The following is a 19625-nucleotide window of genomic DNA, read 5'->3' as shown; positions in this document are numbered from 1 at the left end:
TCATTTGTATATATATAGAATTATTATTTATAGGTAAATAGTATTTTAGATATGAGCATTGGTGCTTAGCACCTTCTCAATTTGTCATTGCGATTGGCTAGCGATACTCTTTAGTGTGTTTGGAAGTAACTGTGTAATTACTAAGTTGGTAATTACACAGTTTAGTAATAACACTATATTTTAAAATGCAAGGTGTGTTTGGATATGAAACGGTAATTACATTTGAATTCCTAATATCTTCTTTGGCAAAATAGTTAGTAATTATATGAGAAAATAATATTTTTTAATATCTAATGTTTAATATGAAAAGTTTTTAGTAATTATACAGTGTAATTAAATTCAATTCTCATAGGGGCCATGAGAATTAGAGAGTGTAATTGGAACCCCTCAATTACTTCCAATTACACAGTTACAGTGTAATTACATGGTTAGACAAACATGCCAAATTGTGTAATTACCTCCAATTACATTGTAGGTTTTCAAACGCAAAAGTTATTATATGAGATTATATAGGACCTGATACTTAGTTTGACCAATAGCGATATTCACACCTAGGAGGGTGTTAGACACCACTAGTGCCCTTTAGCATTTCTGTTTAGATATATATCTTGTAAAACTTATTGATTAACATTCAACTTTGATAATTGATAAATTAGATTTTGTATTTTTTTAAAAAAAAGAATTATAAAGGTATTATTGGTATATAGTATTTTTTTTAGTATTATATTATTATTAGTATAAATAATATGAAAAAAAATAAAAAATATTAAATTGTATTTATAATTTTGTGAAATATAAATAATCTTTTATATATAAAAAGAATAGAAAGACAATTTAATCTTTTCGAAACCTATCCCATAAAACATTATTACATATTATATTCTTATTAAGAAAAATATAGTCAATAGGAAATGCAAATTATAATTATAATTTCATATTCTTTTATCACCGAATTATTCTCATTTTAATTAATTTAGTGAAGCTATCATAATTGGTGTGTAGTACAGAGCCCCAGGTGGGTAGGGTGGGGTGATGTGCTGGCATGATCAAGTGTATGTCTATAAAATTTGTGGTGATCATTCATCAGACGGTTAAGCCATACAGATTTTGACACGTGGAAACATCTCATTCATTTGTTTACCACAACAATCTCTTTGTTGTGGCTTTTCGGCTTTCTGGAGTTGAGTTGGGTAGGTAGGGTCCACCACACACAAATTAATACCCTTTTCTTTCTTTTTTTTATTTGTTATTTTGTTATGCAAAAATTGGCTGTGTTTGGGTCCACACTTATTTTGGCTTAACTTTCATCATTGACCATAACTCCAAATTCATAGACTCTCTAACTCCTCACATTTCTCATGCACTTTTGTTTTTGGTTGTTATTATTGGTGTATTTTTTTTTTATGTGAATTGTAAAAAAATATTATTAGTCTTATTATATATATATATTTTGATATTTTAGTGTAATTAAGTATTTAGGTTCTAAATAATTGAAGAAAATAATTTTTAGAAAATATCGTTAACTAATCGTGAAAAGTCATGTATAGAATGTTCTAAATACTACTGATACTTAATAACAATACTCATTCTTTATAAAGGTATTTTGGTATATTTTTTACTTGTTTCATATCTAAAAGAGTTTGTCAGTCTAAGTTTTTCTTACGATTGCGTATGTTGTACGACCACTTGTAAATTTTTCAAAAAATCTAAAATAGTTTATAGTGTTAAATATAAAGTTTAAAGAGTTGTATCATATACCTTCAATAAAATATAAAAAAAATTAATCGAAAATATACAAGTGATTCTAAATAACTTCAACATACATACAAAAATAAACTAAAATAGTAACATATCAGGAAGTGCTAGACATTATTGATATTTAGTTAAATATAATTTTGGACTTTGTATTTTATAAAAGTTACTGATTAGACCTTCTGTTTTATTAAATAATAAATTTAGACCCTATATTTTTTAAAATAAATATTTAAATTAATTTTTTGTCAAAATAAAAATTAACTATAATAACCCAATCTAAAAAATTGTAATGATAAAACTAAATATTTATTCGTGCTATAAATTGTTTTTAAATTAGTTATATTAAAAAAACTTATCAAGAAATAGAGGATTCAATCACTAATATCTATAAAACACAAAAATTAAAATTAACGATATTTTTTTAGCAATTTTCTTTTCAATTTTAGTTTTTTTTTTTAATTATTTTTTTTTTTTAATTTTATGTATTCTTTTGTTTGATTAGTTGTTTGTCTTCACCTCTTCACCGGCCACCACCACCACATCTCTCACCAGTCACTTGAATTTGTGGTCCACCACCACTAGACTACCCTACACTACTACAAAATTTTAAATTATTAATTGAGAAAAATTTAAATTAATAAATAAATAACGTTGTTGAATATATTATAATAATAATAATTATTATTATTATAATAATTGAGTGAATATAACATTTCATTTCTTTTTTAAGGCGTCAAAATCAGATTTGGCGTAAAAGTGAGTCCCTACCCTTTTCAGAATCAATCTCTATTCTCTATTAACACGATAAGTACTAAAAAAAAAGAGAGGAAGTTTGGCCAAAACACTTATTATAGCAAAATTATATGTTTTATTCTTGTTTGTAATCAAATTTAAGTAACCCCTTCCTAGTTCCTATCTTTTAAGAAAAATATATACTAAAATGTATCAATGGTGTCTAACACTTTTTATGTGTCAATATCACTATTAGTCTAACGAAATATCAGGTCTCATATATAATTTAATGAAATAACCTTTAAAGAGTATCGCTAGCTAATCGCAATGCGATATATCTAAAGGTGCTAGACACTATTGGTACCTAATAAGAATGCTCAACTTTTAATTATGAGTATTGCTATTAGGTATCAGTAGTTCCCACCCAACACCTTTTATATGTATCGCTCTACGATTGGTTAATGATATTTTCTAAAAGTGATTTTGCTAAGTTGTATAGAACTCGATACTTAATTATATTAATAAAAATATCACACCAAGAAAAATGTTAAGCACCAATAAAAACTGTGAACAATTTTCTTTAATTATTAATTTATATTTATGGTACAAATCAAAGATAAGTTGTGTTGTGTGTTAATTTGTGCTATTCCTTAAAAAAGGACTTAATTAAAGCGTAACTTAGCCGTTATTATCAGCTAAGAAAACGTCTAATTATGATTGATAAGATCAATTTTTTTGAATATTTATTTATTTTTTTAACACAATTTTTTGAATACATATTACAGCTTATATTGAGCATCGTTTTTATTTCTACGGCATTTTTTATTTTTCATACTTTAAAATCACTTCATGAATTATTTTTTTATGGATTAAGTTACTCCAGTGATTACTATGGTCTCGTTTGGTACACTGTATAATGGTCGTATTGTATTAAATAATAAATAACACTGTGTTTGGATAAAGCAATGTTTTATATTAATTATTACGACCAAAGTTTTTTTTTTTTTTTTGAATGAATTACGACCAAAGTTTTTAATACAATGTATGTTATATTATTTAATACATAACAAATGGTCTATATTAGCTTGTATTATAATTTTATAAAGGATTCGGGGTCAACACCAATCTCCAATCCGGACGTGAGACCTAGACCCCGCCCCGACCCGGACCCCGGACCCTGACCCTGGACCTGGACCCCAGACGCGGACCTTGACCCGGACCCAGACCCCGACCTGGACCCAGACTCACCCCGGACCCGATCCCAAACCCCGGACCCGGACTCGGACCCCAGACCTAGACCTGGACCCGGACCTGAACCTGAACACATACCTGGACCCGGACTCGGACTCGAGACCCAAACCCGGACCCGAAATCCGACCTGGACCCAAACCCAGACCCAACCGGGTCCCGAATTAAATAATACTAATACAATACAATAATACAAGTCAATACAAAACATAGTATTGTATTAAATAATACTAATACAATACAATCCAACACAATACAATATAATACAACACAATACAATACAATATAATACGACGTACCAAACGAGTCCTATATGAGTTGTTATATGAATTTACATAGAAATATCAAAAAAAAAAAAAAATTAAAATATAGTGTTTGTTGCACGTGTATAACTAAATCCTATTTTCACCTTATTCAAAAAATTTCGAAAACAAATAAAATACCTAATATAATTATAATGCATATAATTACATAAAAAAAATTAATTCATAATTTCTCAATATATCAAAAATAAGAAATGCTTACGGTAAAAGTATGGTGATTGATGAGTAATATAAAAGTTGTTATATTAAATTATATAAAACTTAACACTCAATTATATTAACAAATGATACAAGACCTAATATACTCAATTATACTAACAACAATTGAAAGATGTTAGATACCACTAATCCAAATCATCTCATAATAAATTTTTTTTATATATATATATATATTCCTTTGCGTAATAAATAGTAGAATTTACGTGGAGTATGGGTTTTTTTAAACCTTTTATGATAAATATGGCATAATTAACTATGGACACTTTATATGGCTTTTTTCAACTTTGGCAACAGTTTATGGGATTTTAAAGCCCATACGGCTGGAACTATTTTGCCAAAAGCCCATATTGTGTGTTTTGTAATTTCTTTAGGTTATTTTAGTCATTTTAAGTGTTTAAATTTTTTGGTACAGTTTTTTTTTAAGAAAACCGTTTATTGTAGAGGGGTTTTTGCATGTAATGATGGTGATTTGATGGTTGCTTCCCCATTTTAACTTCCTTTTTCAGTTTTCAAGTAAGATCTATAAACCCATTATATCACTTTATCCCTCTCATTTTTCACTCTCTCACCTGTTCGGCTTCATTTTTCCCTCTCTCCTCCGTTCGGCTTCACTTCATCTTCTTTGTTCTGGTTCTGGTTCTTATTTTTTTTTTTTTTGCTTTTTGGCTACCGATTTTGGGAGGAAATCAGGCACATTGCCATACTTTCCATCCACCTCTTCCTAACACAATACAACATTTTCATTTCTCAGGAAAGAAAGCTCACCCGACACCAAGAACAACAACCAAGCCTAGCATAGCCTAGCCGCCTCTGCTCTTCATCTCCTTTCTTCCATCAACCAATTCTTGCTAAATCAGGTATCTCTCTCTCTCTCTCATTTTCTGGTTGGGGACGACCCAAAACTAAGTATAGCCTATGTTTGGTATGTATTTTAAATTTTTTTGAGTGGGGTTTTGAGTTTACCGTGGGTTACCCTTACCTTTACATAGCAACAAAATTAACATCTCATCTCCGAAAATGATGTGTTTTATTTAGCTTGGAAAATCATCATCTCTCCAAAACTTAGCTTGGTAAAGCCCTAGCCGTTCTCCACTTCAGTTGTTCCCTTCCTCTTCACTTCACTGAACCAGGTATCTCTCTTTCTCTCTCTCATTTTCTGGTTGTGTGAGTTAATTGGGGATGAAGATTTTGGGAAGGGATTGGAGGTTTGCTGGCAGGTAGTGTTGGCTTTGAGGAGTTGTTTGTGGAATCAGAGATTGGAGTTTCAGCCATCTTAATTTCTGTGTTTTTCTATGTTTTTTTTTTCTATTCTCCATTAACATATTCACAAGAGTATGTATGTATATACTATATATATAATATCTGAATTTATTTATGTATAAATATTTATGTAATGTGTTAAAATTAAAATCCATGCAGTAAGATCAATATTGACTTTATTTTGAATTTGTATGAACTATAGCTCATCAGTTGCAAATGGTATATCTTTTTAGTTCAAATTTTCTTTGATATAAACTCTTTTTTCTTCTTTTGAGTTTATTTCTAATTTTAGTGTTGAAATTGTTTTTACAGTGTTATTATCTCAATTGGGTTGTCCAAGCTTATCAGGTACAATAGTCTTCCACTTCTAATTTTATTTGTTTGACTTTGGATTCAATGATAAGTTTATGTGTATGTACTGTTATTGTTTGCCTTCAGTTCCTTTTCTAATTTTTTTGTGTCATGTTTTTACTTTATTGTTTGCTTTTAGTTCCTGAATAGTTTCTGCTTATGTGAGTCCAGTCTATCTTTTGATCACTGTCAGTCTTTATATGTCATAGATAGTTTGTTTTCATATGGTTGCTTTGCCAGACTCTAACTGCAGCTTTATTTTTCTCTCATAAGACCTTGAGGATCATAATTATTAATTTTGTATTTCAACAATACTAATTAACATCACATACAGGGTATGTCAAGAAATATATCCTATTTACTTCTTCTCCCTTAGCTACCTTTTCTTTTCTCTTTAGAGCCAAATACACGTTTAAAGGAATCAAACTAAGAAACTGGTTTTCTTATTTTTTTTGTTTTGTTTTTATTTATTTTAAAATTATAATGTGTTTGTTTCACTATATATTTCAGAAACCGGTTTCCAACATGACTGTATATTTGTTTATTTTTAACAGGTAATATCATTTTTGAAAACTGTTTGTTACAATTTATAATGTATTTAGAAACCGGTTTTTGTTTTTTTTTGTTTTAAAATTATATGTGTTTGTTTCCCTATATATTTCAGAAACTGGTTTCCAACATTACTTTATATTTTGTTTATGTTACAATCAAACTAAGGTGATCCTTTGTCTTAATTATTATGAGAAGAAAAAATCAAAACTAGTTTTCAGCTTCTATACAGTTAATTACAAGTTTCATGTAAGAGACTGGTAAATTTGTTAGTAGCAACTCAGTATCTGTTTTCATGTAGTTTGATTAGTTTTGGAATTGTGGTCATAATTGCTTTCTTTAGACATGGTTATGTAAAATTCAACTTTAAAATGAAAGGTCCTTTTTCATAAGGAAAGTGCTTTTTAACTGTAAAAGTTGAATCTGCTTTAATGTCGAATTGTCAATGGACTGTGCAGTTTGTATGAGTAGATATTCAAGCCTAGCAAGTTGACATCACATGCAGATTTCCATTTGTTCATGTTTAATCCAAAAATATAAATATTATATATACACACTTTATGCTTTGATTATGAATTCGTGTGGGTATTTGATTCTACTATCATTAATATTATATTAAATTCTATTTGATCATTCCTATTTTGGAAACATGTCAAAAACCAGTTTTTACAGATTGATTTGTGTTATTTGTGCGCTCTGTGATTTTTGGTGTCTGGGTGGTTTTAAGGTTAAGGTTGAGGTGTGTTATTGTTAGTTTGTATGAAACTGGTTTTCATGTTAATTATCATGACTGTTTTTGTTGTTTTGTGGCTTATGTTTATTTTGTGTTTTTTTTTTTATCAGATGGAGAGAGAATCAGATGATAAAGTACCATCTAATGTTCAAAAGGTTGAGCCTTCTAAGAAGGCTAAAGGTCGACTGAAAAAAGATTCACAGAAAGGCAAAGTATGTTTTATGTTTTGTATTGAAACCGGTTTTTATTAGTTGTATATGTTTTCTTTTTTGGTTATTCTAAACTGGTTTTAATTTTTTTTTTATTGAAATTGTTGTTGTGTTTTTTTTTTAAGGTTGATCATGTTATGGAACCTTCGAAAGCTCCACCATTAAGAAGATCTCCAAGGAAATCTAATGTATGTATTAAATTTCACTGAACCCGGTTTCGAATTTATTTTATGTTTCATTGCGGTTTGGTATTTATTTTAATATGTTATATAATACTGGTTTTTTTTTTGTTTGTTTGTGTTTCTTTTTTATCTGTTCTGTTTTGTTTTGTTTATGTTTATTTTGTTTATTTTTTCAGGTTGATATTGAATTGCCTAAAGCCGATGTTGTTTCTCAGAAACACGGTTGTAAAAAGGTGAGTAAGAAGGATACGAATGTCCTTCCATCTGCGAGTGATGATGATTTTGAAACCGAAAAAATTGTCGCAAAACCTGTTTCAACTAAGAAAAGAAAAGCTGTTTCTGATGACGCTAGTGCGTCAAAGAAAAGAAAATCAAAGAATGTTGGGGAACATTCTAACTTGGTATGTCTTTATTTTTTCTTATATTTTTTTTGTTGTTTTGTTTAATTTAATAGTTTTGATTTTTTTCATTTTGGTTTAACTGTATTTTGTTTTATGTTTATTTAGGATAAAGTTTGTGAGCCTAGGGTTGCTGATGATCCGAAGGTTGTTAATGTTGCCAAGAAAGGCAAGAAGAAACCAGTTTCAAAATCGCTCGGCAAGAAGAAGAGCGAGGCTCCTTCCGTTGATATTCCTTTGGTAATTTTTCTTTTTTGTAAGAAACCGGTTTTTCATTTTGTAATTGTGCATGTTTCAGGTTTTCTATTTACTTTTTTTTTTTTTTGAATCTGTTTTTTTATAATATATATGTGTTTATTTTCAGTTTCTAGTTTTTATCTTTGTGGTGGGTAACCAATTTTTGATTTTTTCTTTTTTTTTTTCTTTGCGTATTTTTAATTTTGATTGTTTATATTATTTTTTCTATCACAGGAATATTATTTTAAAATTGATGTGAAGAAGAGGTTTGCTGGGAAACCTCAACTCTACAATCCGTATAATGTCATTGATGATATCAACGAGAACCTGTCAGATGAACAGAAGGAGTTGTTTCGCAAGTCTCCATTTGGGCATTTTCTTGATGTGAGCAACTTCAACTATCAGATACAGCTGATTCATCTCGTTCTGTTGCGGCAGATTCACACCGAAAGAGATGATGTTGAGCTTTGGTTCAAACTAGGAGACAAGGCTGTTCGTTTTGGAGTTGAAGAGTTTTCCACAATAACTGGTTTGGATTGTACTAAATCCTATGACGTTGATCTCTTCAAATCAAAGAAGTTGCTTGCATACAAGGAGGCTATTTTTTGCATGCACGGGCTTACTGAGAAGCTTACGGTGAAGGAAGTTGCTAGTGTCTTCTTCAGTGGTGCTTTGAAAGACGACGAAGATTATGTGAAGATAGCCCTTGTATACTTCTTCGCTGGTTATTTGTATGGTTATCCCCAAGGGAAAAAGATTGACAACTTCATCTTTGCTATGGTTAATGGGGATGATTACATTGAAGTTTTTAATCGGTTTGGATGGGGTAAATTATTGTGGGAGAAGACTTTTCATCACTTGAAGATTGCATTAAAAGATGGGAACAACACCTTTGAACAGCTAGCTAAGAAGAAGATGATTGAGAAGGGTTACAAGCTTAAAGGCTTTCCTATTGCGTTTCTTATTTGGCTGTACGAGATTATCCCGTCTTTGTCTCCTCGATTTCGCAATAGAGTCAGCAACAAGATTCCTCGCGTTCTGAATTGGGAGAATAGCCCTACAACAGAGTTTAGTGAGTTGATTCAGGCTGTGTTCAATAATCCGAAGGTATTTTTTTTTTTTTCAAATTTTATTTTTTGGTTATTGTTTGTTTTATTTTTCTTTGATTTTTTTAATTTGTTTTGTGTTTTTATGTTTCCAGATTGTTGTAAAGGATTTTGTTGCTTCAAGTGGTGAAAAATCTGAAAGGCTTTTTTCTAAATTCAAGTTTGATCCTAAATATGTTCCAAAGAGGATTGGTGGCTCTGTGTCTTCTAATGAAGTAAATGATGATGTGAAGGTATTAAAAACCGGTTTCTGTTTGCATATTTTTTGTGTATGTTTATCATTAGTTATGTTCATGCTTTTTATGTATATAATATTCAGGTATCTCATGGAAAGTTGGACCAGATTTGTGCTGAAATTACTTCTATCAAAGAGTGCCAACAACAAATCAAGGATGGTATTTCCAGCTTGAGGATTGAGTTTTTGAGTGAATTTGCTAAATTAGCAGAAATTATCAAAGGATTGAAGAAGAAGGAGAATGATGGAACCTCTAAGGACTCTGAATTTTTTTCATCACCTATAAGAGAGGTATCTAGTTTCTTTTGTTTAGTGTTTTTTGATTATAGATTTGTTGTTTATGGTTTTACTATAGTTGTTTATCATTTTGTTGAAACTAGTTTCTGTATTGAATGTCTTTTTATATTATTTTACACATTTTTTTGAAACAGGTTTCTGTTTTAAAAACAAAAGTGGTTACATAATATATTTTTATTTTTTTTAAAAAAATTACTTTTATTTTTATGATTAAAAAATTTTAAAATAAAAATATTATGAAACATCAAATTTTTTATTATACAAATACAATTGTACTCCAATTTAAACTTTCATACAATTTCGTTTTAATTTTCTTTTTACTATTTTTTTTCATATTTTAATTATATATATTTATGTTATATTTTTTTTTGTAAATCAAGTGATAATTTGTATTCCACAGAACAATAAATTACATTCTAAATAGCTCCATACAATAAGGACTGCCAAACTCTTTTCTAACCCTCTTTACAACAATTCAAACTATTCTACATCCACCTTTGATATCTTCCCTTGTCTAATATATACAATTCTATTCTTAACATTAAATTGAATTGCTTCTACAGATCTATCAATAGTTTGTATTTTTTGATTCTATAGGCACTCATTTCGATTGATCCAAACCCGATAGACTAGGCTTGTAATAGCAGCTGAATACACTTTTTTTCAAAAGTTTGACATCTTTGCTCTTGAGATCCAACGTAGCAACTTCAACAAGGATTGTTCACCTGTTCTCCATTCCAGCCAACTTTTAATCAGACCAAGACATCTCCTGCTAAAATCACATTCAAAGAATAGATGCTCCATTGTTTCTGATGCACCATTACTCGAAAAATTATTTATATTATTTACTATAGTTGTTTATCATTTTGTTGAAACTAGTTTCTGTATTGAATGTCTTTTTATATTATTTTACACAGTTTTTTGAAACAGGTTTCTGTTTTGAAAAACGTTTTTTTTTTTGTTGGCACTGGTTTATTGGTGGGGTTTAGGTGTATGTTTCAGTGTTTTATTCTAAATAACCAGTTTCTTGATTTATGTTGTTCTTGGTTTTTTTTTTTATATTTTTTCATCATCTTGTTTAATGTAGTTTTCTGTGTTGGATGTGTTATGTCATGATTTTTGACTTTTAGTGAAAACAGGTTTCTGCAGGAACCGGTTTATGGTCTTTGTTTCTATCCATGTTTCTGTGTTATTTTCTGTAGGAAACCAGTTTCTATATTTATGTTAAAATCTTGTTTCAATTAATTTATGGTTCAGGCATACTATCAGGATATAACGGATGATGGTGGTGCGTTACAGTTGTCCGTTCATTCTGTTCAAGCTGAGGTACAAGCTTTTTCACATTATGTTTTGCATTGTTTGGATGTTAATGTTCGTTCTAAATATTTTTTATTCAATTTTGTAGGAGGAAAAGGAGACTTTGAATTTTGAAAATATGTTTATCGATCCTGATTTTCTTAAGGGTGTGGTTGATAGCACTGTTAAGAGTGCTTTGAAGACAGATGATGTTTCGTTTGATGATGATAGTGATAAGTTGAGTTTGGTTTTGTACGATGAATCGTATTTGTCTCCGGAGGTTCAAAAGAGGCAGCCCAAACCAAGCTCTGTTGTTCTGTCGCCATATGTTGTGGACTTTGGGTCTTCGTCATCTTCGAAGGAAGACTTAATGAGGATTGTGGAAGATGATAAATTTATTGTGCATGGAATCAATCCTTTTAAAGATGAAATTGGTTTTAATACTAGTGCTGAGCAGTGCATTAAGTTTTCCAAATTTATTGATGAGAACATTGTCATGAATAGGGGGTTAGTATTTTTTTTTATTTATATTTATATTATTTATATTTGTTTTTGTGTATTTTTTTGTATATGTGATTGACGTTTTTTTTTTGTGTTTGTTGTTTTTTGTGTTGTCAGTGTGAAGAAGTACTCCGATGCGGACAACATCTTATATCCACCGATGGATTTTTCTTTCATTGAAATTTCCGAGAAGATGTGGTTCTACGAGCTTCATGCTTGTGGTGTTTTTCTGCGTGACAGTGTAAGAAACTGGTTTCTTTTTATTATTTTCTATGTCTATGATATTTGAGTCTATGTTTATGGTCAAAAACCGGTTTCTGATGATGTGTTTATTGCATTTCTGTAGCATTTGGATGTGGTGTTCTATTACCTCAGGAAAAAGATTAAGCAAGACAATATTTTGGAACAGAGGATTACCACTACTGATTGTTTATTTGATCAAGTCATGTGGAATTCGTACAATCAATTTTTGAAATCGGGTTCTAATCCTTCTAGGATTGACTTTGATAATGTCATTCCTAGATACATGGTTGGTGAGTATTTGTTTTGTAATACTCCTTGGGTGCTTACTGACCATGTTCTTATGTATGTCAATATTCAAAAGCACAAACATTGGATATTGGTCCATTTTGACATCAAGGAGAGGATGTTGAACATATATAACTCCATGTCTGGTGCTGTCAACAAGAAACGCGCTTTGGATCATGTCAAAGCTTATTCTTCTATGCTGCCGTTTTATTTGGAGTATCTTGATGTGTATTCTTCTAGGCCGGATCTTAATTTGGATCAAGGTCCATATTCCGTTGGGAAAAGAGAGCCTTTGAATTTCAAGTTCATAGATGGTCTTCCAAGTCAAGTCAATAGGTAATTCTGCCTCTTTTCATCATATATTTTTTTAATTGAAACTAGTTTTTATGTTTGGTTCTGTTTATATTTTCTGTCAGGTTTTGTTTTGTTTGGACAGAAACTGGTTTTTTTACTGGATTTTTTTTTTTGTTTTATTGCAGTGACTGTGGAGTGTTTGTCATTAAATTTGCTGAATTTTTCATTCGTGGGAAAATTCATGACATTCCAGCTAACATGTCTGATTTGGTAGCCGTATATAGAGATGATATTGCTGTGAGCTTGTTTATTCATGCTAAGAGGAAACAAATTGGTGGTTATATAACGGATGATGAAGTGATGAAAAAGGGCAAGAAATCAAAGGATAAGGCAAATGTCAAAGGGAAGGATATTCCAAAGGGAAAGCGCAAAGCGAAATGATTTCAAACAATGTTCTATAGTTTTTAGTTTTCAGACAAACTGGTTTCATTTGGTTTTTTTTATTATTTTTTTTTTGTATTTGATATTTTAAGACAATGCTATATAGTTTTTTAGTGTTGTTTTTTTTTTTTTGAAAGACTTGTTACTTAGTTAAAGTGGTTGTATTTTTTTGTTGTAAAGACTGGATGTTTCAATGAATCAGCAACCCTTTGTATTATAAGTTTTTAGTTCATGGCTAATTTTTTTTTATTTCTTTTTTTATTCTAACTGGTTTCTTTTTTACTATTAATTTCAATTTTTTTTATTTGAATGTACTGTTAACTGATTTTTGTTTTTTTTTTGTTTTGTTTTTCTTTTTATGTAGGTGATACCAATGGCAGTATGTGTTTTTATTTATTTGGTAAGTGGCACTTGGTTTTTTTAGTATACTTTCTCAATAACTGGTTTCTTGTTTTTATAAAATTTATATTTTTGAATGTACCTTTTTGAAATAATCTAAGATATTTAGAAAAAATCTTTAAAACAATGATTATGTAAACAGATAAAATTTCAAAAGTGTAAAAATGTTGTGTGTATCCTTGTGAAAAAATTATATTCTGTTCAACTTCATTCAAAGTTGAGAAACCAGTTTCTATAAAACTGTCAATCACTAAAATTATATAATGTTCTACTTTATTCAATGCTGAGAAACCAGTTTTTATAAAACTGTCAATGAATATCTATTTCTATTGTAGCTGTTCATTCATTCTTCTCTGACTCGTTGCTTTTGTTATTCTGTTTTGGTGGTTTGTAAAGCTGTGGGTTATTGCACGTTCTTCGGTTGTGGCCAACTTTTCCGCACCTTGTACATTTCAAGACAACTTTTGGTTCTCCTTTTGATCTTATTCTTTTCTTTCTAGGTCTCCCGGCTGGTTTTCTTGATTTTGGTGGCCACACTATTCTCTCCATGCTCTCAGGTATAGTCCATTCTCTTTCATTTGGTAGAGGATGTACAGTTCTTTCATAGGTTGCCTTCATTGTTGCTGTTTTGTAATAATCGGCAACATAGTCATAAGCTCTTAATCCTCTTTTTGCAAATACAGCTATTGCATGTGAGCATGGTATCTCATCTAGTTGGAACCTTCTGCAGCTGCATGTTCTTTCCAATATGTTGATTGTGAAATCACCTTTTTCTTGCACCTTTACTTGGTACTGGATTGTTGTGATTGCGATGACCTGTTTTTTTTTGTTTTGAAATATAAGATATGTGTTAGAAACCGGTTTTTGATCATGATCAAGAAACAGGTTTTTTAATAACTGTTTTTCTCTATGATTTAGTTATTGTACCTGGTATTTTATTGCTTTAAGCAGGTTGTCTCTCAGTAGTTTTTCAGCATCTGATGCTACTTCAGTAAATATTCCATGTGCTTCATTGCCATTTTTCCACACCCATTTTTGTACAAGGCTTCTGAAGCACTCAATCATTGTTGTTATAGGTAATGATCTTGCAGCTAGGATCGCCGAATTTATTGATTCTGCTATGTTTGAAGTCATCATTGTGTATCTTCTTGTAGGGCAGTGGCTCCTGGTCCAAACCTCATGTCCAATTCTCTCAAGGTATGGTCTTATTCGTTTGTCTATTCTATCTATCTCTGCCATGTATCTCTCGAATGAGGTGAGCTTGTACGTCTTTGCTGCCTTTACAAAGTTTATGGTCAGATCATCTCCATGTACTCCAAAGTTGGTTTTGATGTTGTTTAGCAGGTGGAAGATGCATGCTCCGTGGAAGTGGTTTGGGTAGACACTGCTCACCGCCTTCTCTATACTCTTATGCCTGTCTGATATTATTGTCAAACCTGTTCACAGAAACCAGTTTTTACAAGATAAGTAGGTATGTTTTGGAAGCCTAATCAATTTTTTTTTGTGTGGAAACCAGTTTCTAGATTTTGTTGTCTTTTTGTCTGAGATCAGTAGCTATGAAGTTAAATTTTTAGATGGAATTTACATTAAAGGGAACAAGTTTTTTCGATAGCGTACCTTCTCTATCTCCGAATGTTTCCCTTAGTTTTGTGAAGAACCATTCCCAAGAGCAGTCATTTTCTGAGTCTCCTATCCCAAATGCTAGAATGAATATGTTGTTGTTTGCATCCATTGTAGAGGCTGTGAATAGGGTTCCTCCAAATGATGTTTTTAAAAATGTTCCGTCAGTTACAATGACTGGCCTGCAATGTTTCCAACCTTCTATGGAGTTTGCAAAAGCTAGATACAAATATTTGAAACGATCCTTCTTATCGGTTTCCAATTGTGCAATTGTTCCAGGATTTTCTACTTTTAGCATGTGCAGGTATTTTGGTAGTTGTTGATAAGATTCATCTTGCCTTCCTCTTGCCAACTCCAAAGCTTTCTCTCTTGCTCTCCATGCTTTTTGGTAGCTCATTGACACTCCAAAATCATCAATCATGTCTATCATGATGTCATTTGGTCTGTGATTTCTTTTGATTGACAGAAATTTCTTTTTTATCATTTCTGCAATCATGTTGCAGTTTGCCTGCTTGTGGTCACCCATTACAATATCCAGTGAGCAGTTGTGATCTTGGACATATTTTCTTACTTTGAATGTTGAGGTACTCTTGAACTTTGAAGCTCTCAGAAACCAGTTACAGTTGTCATCCACACAAGTCACCACATACTCTCTTGGTTCAGATCTTTTGGTTTTAATCTGGAAATTGTTGATCATAGCAAAAAAACCCACTGCAGTCTTCAATACTTTTCTGTCCTTGTAGATCTGTCCTTTTTCAATGTTGAAAACCTTATGATCTGTTATTATTTGTCTTTCTTCTTCTTGTCTTTTCCTTTTGTGTTCTTGTGTTTTCTCAATGATGCAATCAGCAACACTATCAGCTACTTGAAATATGTTTGGTAAGGCAAGTACCTCGTTTATTTCTGAGGTTTCATCATCGTATTCCATATAGTCGTATGTTGGCTGATTGGTTATTTGTAAAACCAGTTTCTGAACATCTGTATCTTGTCTTACAGATTCACTTTCTGGTTTTTGTTGAGCAATGATCTGGAGTCTTGTGTCGTCTACTGTTGTGATGCAGAGTGGAGACTCACTAACTGCATTTTGTGTCTTTCTCAGTTGTAAGTAGAACATCAGTGAGTTGTCACTAATTATTTTCATTGGTTGTGAGTCTGGGCATAACTGGTAATGCATTTCTATTGTTGTGTTGCATTTGATTTCAGCCTTTACTAATTCCAACAAACTTTTTAGATCACAGTTTGTTGGTATTAGTAGTCCAGTCATTATGTAGTCTTCATACTTTTTATCCTCTTTCCATTGCCCTCCATATTTGATCACACACATTATTGAGTCCATACCTGTACACAGTATTTTAAATATTGTTAGTTAAAAATTACAATGTATTAAGAAACTGGTTTTCTTATTTTTTTGTTTTGTTTTTATTCGTTTCAAAATTATATGTGTTTGTTTCCCTATATATTTCAGAAACCGGTTTCTAACATTACTTTATATTTTGTTTATGTTTAACTGATAATATTATTTTAAGAACTTTTAGTTAAAATATATATTGTTTTTAGAAACCGGTTTTTTTTTTGTTTTAAAATTATAATGTGTTTGTTTCAGTATATATTTCAGAAACCCGTTTCCAACATGACTGTATATTTGTTTATTTTTAACAGGTAATATCATTTTTGAAAACTGTTTGTTACAATTTATAATGTATTTAGAAACTGGTTTTTGTTTTTTTTGTTTTAAAATTATATGTGTTTGTTTCCCTATATATTTCGAAAACCTATTGCCAACATTACTTTTTATTTTGTTTATGTTTAACAGATAATATCATTTTAAGAACTTTTAGTTAAAATATATATTGTTTTTAGAAACCGGTTTTATATTCATAATTTTCAGTAATCTTTTCATTTTTGATCGTGGACGTCTAAAACTGAATTTTTCATAATGTTTAATTTTCCTTTTCTTTTTTTTTTTTTGTTTGTGAAACTTCATAGTCTATATCTAGATTAAGTATGGACATTTCATTATGAAGCAATGCAAGATCATATAGTTTTGGTATGAAATTTACTTCAATCTAGTTTTTTTTTTCTTTTAAGTTTAAATTGGAATTGTACATAATCGGTGTAATTTTCTTTTGCAGTATATATATCCCTATAATATTCATAGCAGAATTTATATAAGTGTACCTGTATTTTATTTTGATCGTTGTTGACAGGGACGATCGGTGTTGGCTTGATTTTGTTGATTGAATTTTATGTGTGCAGGTTGATCGATGCTCTGCTCTGAGTTTAAGAATGCATTTTCTGGTTTAAGGTGAGAGCTTCATTGCTTATCAGGTGCGATGTTGCAGGTTGCTTCTGTGTGTTTGGCCATGACCATGGCTGTTTTTCAGATCATTTTTTTTTGAATCAGAGAATAAATTTGGACAGGGAGAAGTGATGAATTGAATCGGAGAAGATGATGAATTGAATCGGAGAAGATGATGAAGTGAAGAGAGAATCACAGTAGAGAGAGAAGAGAGAATCTGAGTATCGCGAGAGAAAGAATCGCAGAGAGAGAAAGAGAAAGAATCTGAGTAAATTTTATTCATTTAAAATTAGTTTCTGTTTTTAACTTATTATATGGTTTTTTTAAAAAAAAAAACCATATTTGTAGTTTGCTTTCTTAGTTAATGCCATATTTTGTGGCATTTAGTTTTGTTGCCATATTTATCATAAGATGACTCATTTTTCCCATATTTTTGAAAATATCCTTAATAAATAACGAGAAAGGTTAGCTATTATAAAAACATTTGGAATCTGTTTATGTTGGATTAAATATTAATTTTTATTTAATAATGAGAGGATTATATTTATTGGAAATAAATTTGAAATGAGTCAATGACACATATTGATACTGACTAAGCTATATATATATATAATTTCTCTTTTCGTTTCTTTGTTTTTGGAGAGGATTCTGGAGATGGCACCAACACCAAGTGGACTTCTTTAATTAACCCACTAATTATTAATGGAAGACATAATTAATTAATCATTAATCAATAGATTTACTATATTAATATATATGTTGGTCATTTTTGTATTAGTAGCACATGATTCCTCTGTTAAAAACTGACACTTCATTCTAAAATAATGGATATTTTGAAAATTTTAATGAACAAAAATATATATATATATATATATATATATATATAAAAGCTATGTGTCACTTTTTGATTATACTTTTTTTTTAAACATATTTAATTATACTTTTTAATTATAGTTACATAAGATAGAAAATTACAAATTTTATAGGTTTTTTTTACAAAAAAATGAATTTTTTTTAAAAAAGTTATTAATTTATAAACTTTTCTAGAATAAAAATAAACTGTAGTTAATTAGGGCTAGTGGGACGGTGGCCGGAGAATAACAAAGTCACTGTATAACCGTCCAAGTCCTCCTGATGATGAACACTAATAATATATAATTATATATATTATAACACAAACACATATTAATTTATATATATTTATATAAAATAAATAAATAAATTAAGGAAAAATATATGGTCGGAGAGGTTGGTTGAAAACTTCAACCTATATATACATTATTGGTTGGTTGATACATAATATTATTAATTATGTCTGAAAATAAAGTTAAGAGTCACTCTCACCTTATAATTCATAATTATTTTAATTGTGCTTAAAATATTATATAACACTACTATGTATAGTGGACTTAGTGGCGACATATATATAAAATATATAATGAAGCACTTGGTCGGTAAAACGGGTCACACTCGAATACATGATAACACAATTTGAAATCCGTATAAGAGCTAGTTAGCGGATTTGGAATGTTTTAAATAGGTTTGAGTTGTTTCAGGTTAACTCGTCTAATTCATTTAATAAACGGGTCGTATTTAGTTGACACGGGTGACATAAAACTGATATGTTAATGACCTATTAAAAATTATTTTAGTACTTTAATTAACAAATCATAAATGGATCATAAACGTGTTAATATATTAGTTGATATGTTTAAACAAAATATGCTTATAAATGAGTTACACGGGTCGTATCGAGATTAACCCGTTTATAAATGGGTTTGGGTTTCATTTTCTGATACGATTATTAAACAGATCGTGTTCGGATCAAGCTTATACCTGTTATATATATAGGTCTCGACACGACATGAATACGACTCGCAAATACAAATTGCCACCCGCCCTAACTCTTTGTTTGTTCGTACGTGTGGAAGACAAAATTTTACTTTATTTAAATATGATTAGATAACAATAATATATATAATTAATAATAATACAAAGGAACTATATACTACAATATCTCTTTTTATGTGTAGCTAGTTAAGATCTAACTAATTGTTATTTTAAACCTTCTATTTTCATATAATTCTTTAGATAAAGCATCTCTACTTTCTAGTTCCTAATATATAAATATATATATGCAAGAACTCCCATTGATTATAATATTATATATACATATATATTATTTTAAACCTTGGCTAGATAGTTTCTTTGTTTTGTTTGAACTTTTTATTTTCATTTTTGGGATTAATTAATCATTTTAATTTTCAAAATTCAACAGCGAACAGTCAATAAATGAAAATTTTCAAGGAATAATAATGACGTAAACAAAAATTCAGAAGTTTATTAATTAATTAATATAATTATAAATTACGTACACGTGAAAAATTATGGGTACGTACGTACGTAATAAGAA

At 30.1% G+C, this 19625-nt stretch overlaps 3 protein-coding genes across 3 annotated transcripts; 2 read left to right on the top strand and 1 right to left on the bottom strand.

Annotated features, from left to right (window-relative positions):
* Nucleotides 1-4144: 4144 nt before the first annotated feature.
* LOC133036615 (uncharacterized) lies at nt 4145-9432 on the top strand. Its single transcript, XM_061113156.1, has 5 exons — nt 4145-7382; nt 7505-7567; nt 7738-7962; nt 8068-8199; nt 8431-9432. The coding sequence occupies exons 1-5, from the start codon at nt 7197-7199 to the stop codon at nt 9430-9432; spliced, it is 1608 nt and encodes a 535-aa protein (XP_060969139.1). The 5' UTR covers nt 4145-7196.
* Nucleotides 9433-9437: 5 nt separating this feature from the next.
* LOC115716065 (uncharacterized) lies at nt 9438-14138 on the top strand. Its single transcript, XM_061113155.1, has 6 exons — nt 9438-9828; nt 11092-11160; nt 11240-11637; nt 11749-11872; nt 11978-12495; nt 12639-14138. Exons 1-6 carry the CDS (start codon nt 9574-9576, stop codon nt 12892-12894), a joined length of 1620 nt encoding a protein of 539 aa, XP_060969138.1. The 5' UTR covers nt 9438-9573; the 3' UTR covers nt 12895-14138.
* On the bottom strand, nt 13633-16249 carry LOC133036521 (uncharacterized). The gene is made up of 3 exons (XM_061113058.1): nt 14911-16249; nt 14221-14729; nt 13633-14109 (listed from the first exon to the last, which is right to left on the bottom strand). The coding sequence occupies exons 1-3, from the start codon at nt 16247-16249 to the stop codon at nt 13633-13635; spliced, it is 2325 nt and encodes a 774-aa protein (XP_060969041.1).
* Between the last annotated feature and the right edge of the window lie 3376 nt (nt 16250-19625).

Source organism: Cannabis sativa, chromosome 4 (genome assembly GCF_029168945.1).
Source record: "Cannabis sativa cultivar Pink pepper isolate KNU-18-1 chromosome 4, ASM2916894v1, whole genome shotgun sequence".
Lineage (NCBI taxonomy): Eukaryota > Viridiplantae > Streptophyta > Magnoliopsida > Rosales > Cannabaceae > Cannabis > Cannabis sativa.
This window is presented reverse-complemented; position numbering and strand designations above follow the sequence as displayed.